We start from the raw sequence: 12,891 nt of genomic DNA on the forward strand, positions 1-12,891 counted from the left end.
CAAAAATAGCTCATTTAATAAATACAATAAATATAAAAATACTTACATATAGATTCCTCTTATATGGCACATCTTAAAGATTAAATTTCAAACTGCTGGGCATTGAAGTCCTCCCCTCCCCAAACCCCACCCTCCTTAGGCTCCACCCCAAAAACCTCCCACCTATGGCAAAGAGGGACCTGGAAACCCTATTGATCATGCAGTACAACTGAGAATTCTCTCCACAAGGAACATTTTGTATTGCACTTTAATCATTATTTGTTTTAGATTCTGATACAACTGAGCTCCTTTGGGAGCTAACTTACTACTGAAAAGCAGGGTTAGAATCAAAATAAATAAGCATTTTCCAATTGTTGCGTCAAGGACTGAAAGCTCATTGGGCATCCAAGCGAATCCCCAAGAGTACAGACTCACTGCTAACCGTGTTAGCAAAGGGGTAATGCTAGGTCAGTCTATACCAGTAACTCCAAACGATACAAATGTGATTTTTTTCTTGTATTGTATTGTTTCAAGTCATTGGTTTGTACTGTCTGTGCTTCGACCGCCCTTCTAGTTTATGAAAGCTACAAAACAGCACCAGCCATCTCCTTAAACGAGTCTGTATAATAAATGAGCAAGCATACCTTCTGTAGACTGAATAAATAATATCTCACACATGTACCCATATCACTGTTTTCAAATGTATGTAGATACAGCTGTGATTCATAAAATACAAATCCATTCAAAAATGTTAGTGAATTCATAGTAGTTTCTGTCATGTATCTTCTCGATCAGTGGATACTAACAGTATGGCTACTATAATGTGGAGATCTGTTAATTTTTTTATGTTAAAAAGGGGTCCTCCTACTTGAACAAGTTGGGAATCCCTAGTCCAGTACATGTGTGTGTGAGTGCGTACATGCATATACAATGACAAACTAATTTTCTCTTCTATCAGGGTATTGATGGAAAAGATGGCATTCCATATGAGCAAAAATTCTGTAATGGTAATTCCTTTTATTTATAAAACTGAGCTGAGACAATACGTGTAATGTATTTAATGTATACATTTTCTCATACATGGTCAGATTATATATAAATAAAGGTAAAGGTCCCCTGTGCAAGCACCGGGTCATTCCTGACCCATGGGGTGACGTCACATCCCGACGTTTACTAGGCGGACTTGTGTTTTGCGGGGTGGTTTGCCAGTGCCTTCCCCAGTCATCTTCCCTTTACCCCAGCAAGCTGGGTACTCATTTTACCTACCTCGGAAGGATGGAAAGTTGGGAAAATTACATTGTCCCAAAAGCACAATGTCATTTCCAGGGAATACACAGAAGTGATATCACGTTGCCCGCATGACACGCTGGGATTTGCCAGAACTCCATGGTAAAATGATAGAATCTTGCAGGGGGGAAATTGCTGGGAAACCGGGTTTGCGCCAGTGTCATAAAGTCATTTCCAGTGAATACCAACATAACATTTCAGGGATTAAGTAATATTACATCTGACGGTAGGGTAACCTCCCTACCTCCCTGTCCCCATGTAACAGAGTGGCAGGGGGAAAAGTGCTGGAAAACGATGTTGCGTCACTGGCACAACGTCACTTCCACTGAATTCCTGGAAGTGACATCACGTTTCCCATGTGACATTTCAGGGATTTTGTAGTCTTCGATTTTTTTTATTTATAAAAAAATGCCATGATGCCGATATATCGCTATAAGACATGCCTGTGCCTTGATATCAAGTGCCTTCTCCTTACTATGTTTATTTTTCATGGGAATTTGATATTTTATGGATTTCAGGGGTTATTTGTTATCACTTTTTGATTCTGGTAGGGACTTTTGGCCCACTGGTCTGCTTCACTGTGCCTGCCAGAAACATTTGCATGATTAAACATTAAGTACCCACTGCTTGAACACAATTGCCTAGATGTCTGCTATTTGTTGACAGCAAAACTGTTTAAAGGTTTGCAGCCGCCAACGTCCAAAAATTGGGGGCAAACCTTTGAGTGGAGGGCATTTTTCCACAAGGAACAATATGTCAATTCTCACGCCTGTGCATGCCTAGCCCCTCATCTAGCAGTATATCAATGTAGTGCATGCACCACCACAACAAAAAGAAGGGGGGTTGGCACTGCCAATGACATCACCCTCGCTCAAAAAAAACCCTAATTTTTTAAACGGCACATCTCTAAGAAAACGAACCAATTTGGCACGTGGAAAAATGCAGAGGAAGGGAAGACATGCAGAACCTCTGTGCTCAGTGTGACTTAGATCTAGCAGATTGACTGCTAAGAAAAGCAGGAATAATTCACACATGTTGGGGAAAACCCTGACTAGATTTTAAGAGTTGGTCTCATTACTCATCTTAATTTTGTTGTTGTTGTTAAACTAGCAATACATCATTCTAGTAAATGGCGATACACAATTCTTCTGCAAAGCGGTCTGATTTACCTGGATTATTAAGGTTTGATCCAGCAACATCCATTTTTAAAAACTGGATTGTCCTACTGGAGCAGCCCATTTAAGAAGATTGAAATTCAGCCCTCATAAACTAAACTGAGAGCAGTGCACTCAATACTCAGATTTCGCTAAATGTTTTAAATGTTGTTCAATTTAGTGGAGACATTAAATTTTACAGGGCTTCTAGCACAGACCATATTAAAATACCAATGTGAGCTTTAAGAGAAGCAATCGGTCTAATTTAGCATGCACTTTTTGTAAAACTGACTGATGCCTCTATTTATTCTGGGTTATTTATGGTGCAAATGGAGTTGAAAATCTTGTCGCGGACTTGAAAACGAGCAAAAATGGCCAATTCATTATTTTGATTGCCCTCTGCATCAAAACAGTTGCATGGATTTTCTTAATGCGGTGGGGGTCCTGCGTGTTGCAGCTTTGCAGGCTGTTCGTGCGAGTTTTACAAATATTTATGCAATATGCCTTCTTGTAGGTACAGAGTCCAAAGGAGTTGTCCTGTTGGGAGATTCGGCTGGGGCTCACTTTCACATCCCTCCTAAATGGTTAACAACATCACAGATTTCATGGGTATGCCATTTTAGTTGCTTATTATACCAGTTGAGTATCTGATAATTTGCCTTCTTCTCTATTATAAAGGGTGCTGGATGAAAATAGATTGTGAATGCCAAATTCCTCTTTAATTATGAACTATGACTAGCGTTGCCAACCACCAGGTACTAGCTGGAGATCTCCTGGTATTACAACTGATCTCCAGCCGATAGAGATCAGATCACCTGAAGAAAATGGCCGCTCTGGCAGTTGGACTCTATGGCATTGAGTCCCTCCCCTCCCCAAATGCTTCCCTCCACAATCTCTGCCCCAAAAATCTCCTGCCGGTGGTGAAAAGGGACCTGGCAACCCTAACTATGACAGGATACAGTCTCTGGGGGAAAATGGAAGCCATATGAAATTGATTGTTTGATGGGGTTCCCAGGTCCCTGGCAACCTATCGGCCAGCTCAGGAGCGGAGATCGCACACACCGATGTGATTACATCACTTCTGGTTTACACCCAGAAGCGCCACATCACGATGGTCCGCTTTACCACTCAAACTCCCCAAACGCTAGCATTGAGTGGTAAAGCGACCCGTTGCAATGTGGCGCTTCTGGGTGTAAACCGGAAGTAACATAATCGCATCAACGTGGCCACACACCAATCACCACAGCATTTTCCACCACATTACAATGCAATCCTATGCAAAGTTATTCCAGTCTCAGTCCACTGATTTCAATAGGCTTAACCTGGAGTAACTCTGCATAAAATCACACAGCTATGAGCACAGTAAGCAGACTATTTATCTACTGTGTTTTTTGACCTCCTTTTTACCTGAAGATCTACACGATTGGCAGGCAGTGTCCTGAAAGAGATACTGAAACAGGGCCCTAATTTAATTCTTTATGATTGGTTCCAAGAGCATGTCAAGCAGGGGACCTTTGGTTGTATCCATCACAAGGCTGTAGATGAAGATATAAAAAGTGCCGGCCTTTTCCTTTTTGAAAGGCACCGACTATATGTGCTGCAAGATGTAGGGCTGCAAGAGTTGCCAGGTACCTCGTCGGCATTTCTTTTATAAATCTTGGGCCATCGTTATGATTAAACTTTCCCATGAACAGTTTCTCCGGGCACAAATATATGCAAAGCTCTGACTCTAAGCAGGGCTTTGTTTCCATGGTGAAAAGTTCCTGAGCTTAGAGCTGCGTGTTTGCTAGGATCTCAGAGCTGAAAGTCTTCCTTGCCCATCTACTAAGGGTCTGATCTACACATATGTAACAACTCGTGTCCGAGGAACATCGGTGCTTGGCTCCAGAGTTTGCTTTAAATGGCAAATCTGAGCCCCTAGAGAGGTGAGTTATTAATACAGGTTGAGTATTCCCTATCCAGACATCCAAAATCCAAACTGACCCCAAATCCGGATGTTTGGAGCCGACATGCAGGCAGATCCCTGTCACCGAGCCTCACCAAAGTGTGGAGAAGCTGGGCGGCGGGGATCTCACTTTAACTTCCCACACAGAATTTGGCTGCAGCAAGGAGGGATGCTAAACTGAAGTCTTGGCATGCTGCGAGTGAAACCCAGACTTCAGTTTATCTTCCCTCCCCACTACAGTCAAACTTCAGATCCAAAATCCGGACCACTTCTGGTCCCAAGCTGTCTGTATGAGGGATACTCAACCTGTACAAAAGTTCTCAGCAGGCCTAACCTACAGAGCTTGTTTCACGACATCTCAAAGACAAATGGGAAACCTTTAGAGAACCATTTCAATGTGATTCCTGGCACCCTGTGGCTCCTTCCCCAAACAAAGAGGCAGTCTTGGCTTTCCTCAGTCTCATAGGAGCAGGAAGAGCTTCAGAAGGGCCCAGGAGGTATCATCTTTATGTCTTCAGGGAGCACCTATCTGGAAAGAGCTGCCTCCATCGTAGGAGCATGGTTGGCATGGAGCCTACCCATATTTTATTATTGGCCCCAGCACACTATGGAAGCCATTTTGTAGTGGTTCCTGCTGTTCTGAAAGTGCCCCCAAACTCAACAAGTTGTGGGACTGATCCATGATTTAAAGCATAGTAGAAGCTTACCTAGAGTAGTGCATCCTGACTTTCTTTTTCATCTGTTCTGTTATGGCAGTAGAGTTTAGCTCCCAGCTCCACAACTAGTATCTCCTGTTGAAAAGATCCTGCTGAAGGTTATAGAATGGCTCCAAGCCAAAAACACAATGTCTTGCTCAACACTTACTGATCCTTGTAGAAGAAAACCTGAGGGGAAGAGGTTTATGATGTGTGTCCCCCTCCCCCCGCAAATCTACATTTTGCAGTAAAATAACTGCCTTATCTGTAATTACTGATAATTCACAGTCTTCATTTTGATTAACTGTATTCAAACAGCTTGAACTTTCCTTCGTTCTTTTCATGCTAGCTGATAATAGCAATCAAACTAATTACTAATGTTCTGTATGCAAAAGCAAAACCACCCTGATTTGTTCTCCTTTGCAGAAAGCGTTTTTTGCCCTTCCCAAAACCTTGGCCAATGAGTTTGATTGGCCCCAATTTTCAGAAGCCACCGGATTTCTGAACTCCACAATTGGGTAAGTGAATAAAAACATAACTTCAGAATAGGTGAAAGAATGTAGCGGAAAAAAGTCCACATTCAAACATAAATGCAGAAATATTGCTGTAACTTCTTTTTATGTTCAGAAAGGTTGTGATGGTCTCCCAAATTTTCCTCTACTTACGTCGCAAATGTATATACTCACACATGACCCTGCAAAGCTTGTTTTGTTTGTCAGCACTTTCGACTAGGGTTGCCAACCTCCAGGTAGTAGCTGGAGATCTCCGGCTATTACAACTGATCTCCAGCCAATAGAGATCAGTTCACCTGGAGAAAATGGCCGCTTTGGCAATTGGACTCTATGGCATTGAAGTTCCACCCCAAACCCCGCCCTCCTCAGGCTCCGCCCTCAAAACCTCCCACTGGTGGTGAAGAGGGACCTGGCAACCCTACAGAGAAAGATTTGTTGTTCCCATTCCCTCCTTGCTAAGAGTCAAAGTTGCTAGATTTAAGAAGCTATTTATAGGATGATCTAGACTCCTTAACGATTCAAGGCTTTACTGTGCCAACACTGGGTTGGATCCAGGATAAGATTTCTGGAAACAGAAGGGGAGATATTTTTATCAATTCCCTACCAAGCTGTTCCTAGGGGCAAGATTCCCATGTCTCCTAGGAGTAACAGACAGTGTTTTGGGCTGCAATGGGATAGGGATATCCTGTTCTGCGGATGGAAAACCAACCCAGTATGGTGCAGAGCCTACAGAGTTGAGTTTAGATGTGGGAAACCAAAGTTTAAATCCCTGCTCAGCTGTGAAATACACTGGTTGGTCTTGGATAGTTCCTTAGACTGGGAGACAAATTACCTCCCAGGGTTCTTGTGGAGGTTTAAAATGATATTCTGAGCTCTTTGAGAAAAGCGATGGATTCAGATATAAACAATAAAGCATATGTTAAGTGTATTTAGGCATCCTTTCTCCATGTAAGAGTTGAGCCTTGTGTGACCCACAGATAATGTATATCTTGACAACTCTTGGTCTCTTGTTTTATGCATTGACTCACTGGGCATTTCTTAATATTTGTTTCAGTGGATGGACAGACTCAATCTACGTGCGATTACGCCAAAGAAACCGCTGCAACCATAGAGATTACCAGAATATTTCTAAAAATGGTACTTCAGATTTACTTTCCCTGCTACTCTGGTATATATGCCTGCCCTGATTTTATGATGCCTTTAACTTGTTTGTTTGCTTGCTTTCTTGCTGGTAGTGGTATTCAATTTATGGAAAGCAATAGGTTTGAGATGAAAGGCCAGAACCAAACTTTTTGGCTCAGAATAGGGAATGTGTGGTTCTCAGAAACCCCTCTCCCCTTCTTGTGTATTTTATGCTTTTTGTCCATTGCCTGGTGACATTAGTTCCCCCTCAACACACACACACACACACACACACACACAGAGAGAGAGAGAGAGAGAGAGACAGCTTTTTAATTATAACACATAGCCAATAAGATTTGGCTTTGTATCTAGATCTGAAGCCAAAACTGAGTGAGGGCATTGCTTCCCACCCTCACTCTGGCATTTCTACTGAAAGAATAGAGAAAAGGGTAGTGCTTGGCAGAAATGGCCATCACTGATAAGTGATTGTCATCACTGATAAGGGGAATGAACGTGTTGCCCTTTTTCACATGACCCAAAAAAATCTGCAAACTGGGCTGCTAAATTGGGGGGGGGGGGAGCTTTGGGGCTTGGCTTAAAACATTTACTCATGGCAAATGTTAGCCGGGGCTGTAGCCAGAGAGAGGAGTGCGTGGGGAGGATTGCCGTTTAGAGCTGCTCTAGGCTTCTACTCAGAAACATCTGCTATTCTAAGGACATAAGAAAAGCCATGATGGATCAGACCAGTGTCCATCAAGTCCAGCAGTCTGTTCACACAGTGGCCAACCAGGTGCCTCCAGGAAGCCACAAACAAGATGAGTGCAACAGCACCATCCTGCTTGTGTTCCAAAGCACCTAAGATAATAGGCATGGTACTCTGATCCTGGAGTGAATAGGTATGCATCATGACCAGTTTCCATTTTGTCTAGAAGCCCTGAATAGCCCTCTCCTCCTTGAACATGTCCACTCCTCTCTTAAAGCCTTCCAAGTTGGCGTCATCACCACATCTTGGGGCAACGAGTTCCACAGTTTATGTTCTTTAGTCCTTTTATTTATGAAGGCATAAGGGGAAATATGCAGATCATGTTCCTTGCTCAGTATGAAAAATTAATTTTAAATGTATTAGGAGTATTTACTGTTAGGTCATTGCAATGTTGCATGACCCCACCCCAAATCACAAACATTAAGAATGGTGGGCCAGCACTGCAGCCCATTCTCCATGAGCAGTGCGCCTGAGAGGGTGGAGTAGCTTCCATTAACTAAGGCTGGTCTCCTCTTTCAGGGGCACACCTCAAACTGCATATTGACCTCCCCTTGTGTCAGTTTTTAGGGTGAATTAAAGGGACCCCAAGATGTGTAGCTAGAGTAAGTTTAAGGTTAGAATTAGGCCAAGGTTCTATTGAAGTTAAAGCATGGCTACAAGCCGTCAAACATTGAGTCAAGGACATATTTTCAACTGAGAAGGATGGCCTGATGGACAGCGTGATGTAGTGGTTAAGAGCTGTGGTTTGGAGCAGTGGACTCTGATCTGGAGAACTGGGTTTGATTCCCCACTCCTCCACGTGAGCGGCAGAGGCTAATCTGGTGAACTGGATTTGTTTCCTGACTCCTGCACATGAACCCAGCTGGGCGACCTTGGGCTAGTCATAGTTCACTTAGAGCTCTCTCAGCCTCATCTACCTGACAAGGTGTCTGTTGTGGGAGGGGAAGGGAAGGTGATGGTAAACCAGCTTGATTCTGCCTTAAGTCGTAGAGAAAGTCGGCATATAAAAACCAACTCTTCTTCTTCTGATCTACAAACTAAACAAAGACCAGTTTTGCTCCTGTTGCATGCAAGAAATAGACAAGAAATTATTAATCCTAGGCCTATCTAAGGATATCTTATTAGGTATAGGGAAAAGTCAGTCTATATTAACCATCAAGAACTATATAAAAATTAGATTACTCCAGCTCTATAAGGTGTTCTAGGAAAGGATGCTCTACCCAATTTTTAGGTATCCTTCCATCTTTGTGAACTCCAGCCTATTTTAGCAATTTAATAGTCCCTCATTACCGTAGAGCATTCATGCTTGCTCGCTTGAATGCCGCCTCTTCAGCGGTATTAAATGGAAGATATGGCAATTTACCTTATTCAGATAGGCTTTGTCCATCTGATCTGAAGAGAGTGGATTCATTATCCCATGAGATGTTGGAATGCCCTCAATATAATTCCTATCGCAATCAATAGATTACCCCTATCTTAATCAAATTACCTGCCACCGTAACAAAAGATAAAACAGTCCCCTTTTTGCTGGCAGATAGAGACCCAAGAACAACATTGGTAGTGGCCAAGTATCTATCCACCATATTTTCCTTAAAGAAATAAAGGCTCCCCTTTTACTGCTTAAGACCTTTTGAAAGAAGGAAAGAAAGGAAACTGCATATTGTTAATGAGTGCCCCTAAAACTATTGGGTTGAATCCAATCAACTTGTCTCCTGGTGAAAAAGGAAAGAGGTGTCCTCTTTGACCACCAAAAACAGGCTCTGCTGAGGATCACACATGAACACATGAAGCTAACAGATGTCTACACAGATGGCACAGTTGACTTCTATGATGACAAATCTTGGTCAAGCATCCCAAGCTATTAATCAGAAGTTGGATGTGGTCACTGGAGACTTGAAAGAAGTAAAAACTCAAATGATTGTTATGAAGACAGATATGCAAGCGATGGATGTATCAATTAAGAAAGTGATGGATGAGCACAAGGACACAAAGAAAAAATTAACAAGCCAAGAAAAACAGATTGAAACAATACAAGCGGATCAGATGGCGGCAAAAAATCAAATGGCAATGATGGAGATGAGAGTGAAAGAGACCAACCTTCGTATACGCAATTTTCCAGATATGATGGGAGATAATAAAGAATCTGCAATACCAGATTTGGCCTATTTATTTCAGATAGATGAACAAGAATTAAAACAAGCCATTAATAGAATATACAGGATACCACTACCTGCTAGAATGAGAAGATCTAAGCCAAGAGATTTGATGATAGTGTTCTATGACACCAGAGTTAAAGACAAGATTATGAAGATTCATTATGAAAATCCAGTGTCAGCAGGAGACTCCTCTCTTATATTACTGAAGGATATTCCAAGGCATCTACTTTCACAGAGGAATAACTACAAAGACTTTGTGTCTATACTGAAAGCTAATGGCATCAAATATCGTTGGATTATGCCACAAGGTTTGGCTTTCACCTATAAGGAAGTGAAAACGACAATTCTATCCCAAGCAGATGTGGGGAAATTTTTGAGAAAACACATGAACACATGAAGCTGCCTTATACCAAATCAGACCTTGGTCCATCAAAGTCAGTATTGTCTGCTCAGATGGGCAGCAGCTCTCCAGGGTCTCCTGTAGAGGTCTTTCACATCACCTACTTGCCTAGTCCCTTTAACTGGAGATGCCAGGTTATGAACCTGGGACCATCTGCATACCAAGCATGCAGTGTTTATTATAGTTTTAGTATAATTAGTAAGCATTTATTAAAATATGTAATATTTAATGCATAATGTTATTTATTAAAATAATAAAAAGTGTCTATTATAATCTGGTAAAGAAGACTAGGCCCTGACCTGGATTGCCCAGGCTAGCCTGATCTCATCAGTTCTCAGAAGCTAAGCAGGGCCACCACTGAGACATGGCCCCTCCCCTGAATCTTGAGCGTACAAAAGCAATGGGGTAGGGGAAAGGAACTGGGGCAAGACTGGGTGAAAAACCTGGCTGGATCCAAAGCTGAGACTTTTGGATTGCAGGCAACTGAAATATGGCAAGGAGTCGGTGCAGGTTGTATAGCGTGTTCAAGAAAACATCCTGCTTTTAAAGTTCATACTTTGCAGAAGACTTGGCATACTTAACTTCCAAACTTCCCTCCATGCTAATTAAACATTGGCTTAGCGTATCTGTTGCTCAGATGGTGTGGGTGCTGCTTCCCTCGCTGATTGCATCCTGTGCGCTGTCTTTGAAATGATCAAACTGTGAGGAGAGGAGCACGTTGGAAGCCCTCCCTCCCTGGAGTATATCCTCTTTTAAATGAAGCCAACACTGTAGACAGGACAGTTTCCGGTGTGATCTGCCCCTCCCCTGTGATATTTTTCATTTCATGCAAATCTGTGTGCAGTGAACTTTCTTTTAAAAATAGCATTTGGAATGCCTCCATCTTTTGAGAGGCACATTTGGAAGCGTGGAAGCTAATTTTTTGGATTGACAGATGGACCATTAAAAATAGTACCTCCAAAATCTCTTCCAAAAACCATTAGTCCATCTGGGTGGTGTTAATGGACCTGGCTACATGAAGGCGGTAGATAAAGCTTTTGCCGTTGCATCTTCGACATGATCTAAGCCATGTCTTTCTTGGGTTAACAATTAATGACAAATCTTTCTGAGGAAGCACTTTCTTTTCATGCTTGCAGTTTACAGTACTTTCAGGCATTCGAAGAAACAATATTTGGCACTTTTGTATGTTAGTAGAAAATCTTTCTGAAACTCATTGAGAGCTGAAATAAATAAAATAGCCCTTTTTGTGACAGTTCCAAGCCCTCCACATACATTATCTCAGTGTTTATTATAGTTTTAGTATAATTAGTAAGCATTTATTAAAATATGTAATATTTAATGCATAATGTTATTTATTAAAATAATAAAAAGTGTATATTATAATCTGGTAAAGAAGACTAGGCCCTGACCTGGATTGCCCAGGCTAGCCTGATCTCATCAGTTCTCAGAAGCTAAGCAGGGCCGCCCCTGGTTAGTACTTAGAAGGGAGACCACCAAGGAATACCAGGGCTGTTATGCAGAGGAAAGCAATGGCAAACCACCTCTTTTACCTTGAAAATCCTACTGGGTTGCCATAAGTTGGCTGCAACTTGACAGTACTTTACACACACACACACACACGCACACACAAGGTAGACCATTATCATTCTTTTGTAAATCTAGTAGCAATTAATAATTGATTCATGACAAAAAAATGACATTCAATTAAAGAAAACCCACCATCTATAAGTTACTTATTAAAGAGTGTAGTAGTTGGTTTCAGGTAGCCGGCTCAAGGTTGACTCAGCCTTCCATCCTCCCAAGGTCGGTAAAATATGTACCCAGCTTACTGGGGAAGGCACTGGCAAACCACCCCGTAAACAAAAGTCTGCCTAGTAAATGTCGGGATGTGACGTCACCCCATGGGTCAGGAATGACCCAGTGCTTGCACAGGAGACTACCTTTACCTAGTTAGGACCTGGGAGACCAAGTTTGACTCCCCGCTCTGCCATGGAAATTCATTGGGGGCCTTGGGTCCATCTCACCCTCTCAGCCTAGCCCGCTCCCCAGGATTGTTTTTGTGACGATAAAATGGTGGGAGGAAGAACAATGTTCTATGGATCCCCTTTGGGGAGAAAAGTGTGGTATAAATATATAAATAATAAATAATTTTGCATTCAGTTTTTAAAATGTTAAATTGTCAGGTGGTTAATATGTTGAAAATTTTCTTTCAATTCCTGGCTAACCTGCAGAAATCAGATCTTGTTACCAATGGGATATGGTTAGTCAATAAATATACTCACACATCTGTACAGTGTAGTGGAATAACCAAGATGAGCCAATGCCGACTTGTAGGACAAAGGCTCTCAAGTAGGTGAAGGCAGAGAGAAGAAATGGGGGTCCCAAGGGCACAAAATACCTACCACTAGCCCTAAACACCAACTAGAAAATGGGGGTTGTATTGAAAGCTGAGAAGAGATTGAAATACTGATGATGTAAGGCACTATATAAATGATTATAATTAACAATGCCTCCTCCCATATGAACTTTCCCTTCCACTCCAGTTATCTTCGGAGCCCCAGTTTGTGTGCCTCTACCAACTAGGGTTGCCAACCTCCACGTACTTAAATGCAAAAAAAACTATGCTGGATAAACAATGTTGCAGAAAAAACAGTACGCACTGGAATTATTGTCATTTCGTTCAAGAAATCTCCTCGCTAAGGAATTTCTCACCAAGAAATTGTACTTTGCCGTTGGCTAATTAGCTATGTATGCATATATTTAAAATATAGAATAGAGTAGATTGTAGAAGTTAGTGATAAGTATTCTTTATATTTTGAATTGTAGTAAAAATAATAATGGCAACTATTCATAGAGCCTGCGTGCTGTTTTTTCTGCT

The 12,891-nt window shown here is 41.9% G+C and overlaps 1 protein-coding gene across 1 annotated transcript in view; it reads left to right on the top strand.

The window, feature by feature from the left end:
* Positions 1-12,891, top strand: part of AOAH (acyloxyacyl hydrolase) — an 89,340-nt gene that overhangs the window by 36,204 nt on the left and 40,245 nt on the right. The window contains exons 11-14 of the mRNA XM_056857043.1: positions 938-986; positions 2,935-3,029; positions 5,487-5,578; positions 6,627-6,709. Coding sequence (XP_056713021.1) covers positions 938-986; positions 2,935-3,029; positions 5,487-5,578; positions 6,627-6,709 — 319 coding nt within the window. The remainder of the gene's footprint in view (positions 1-937; positions 987-2,934; positions 3,030-5,486; positions 5,579-6,626; positions 6,710-12,891) is intronic.

Source organism: Euleptes europaea, chromosome 11 (genome assembly GCF_029931775.1).
Source record: "Euleptes europaea isolate rEulEur1 chromosome 11, rEulEur1.hap1, whole genome shotgun sequence".
NCBI lineage: Eukaryota > Metazoa > Chordata > Lepidosauria > Squamata > Sphaerodactylidae > Euleptes > Euleptes europaea.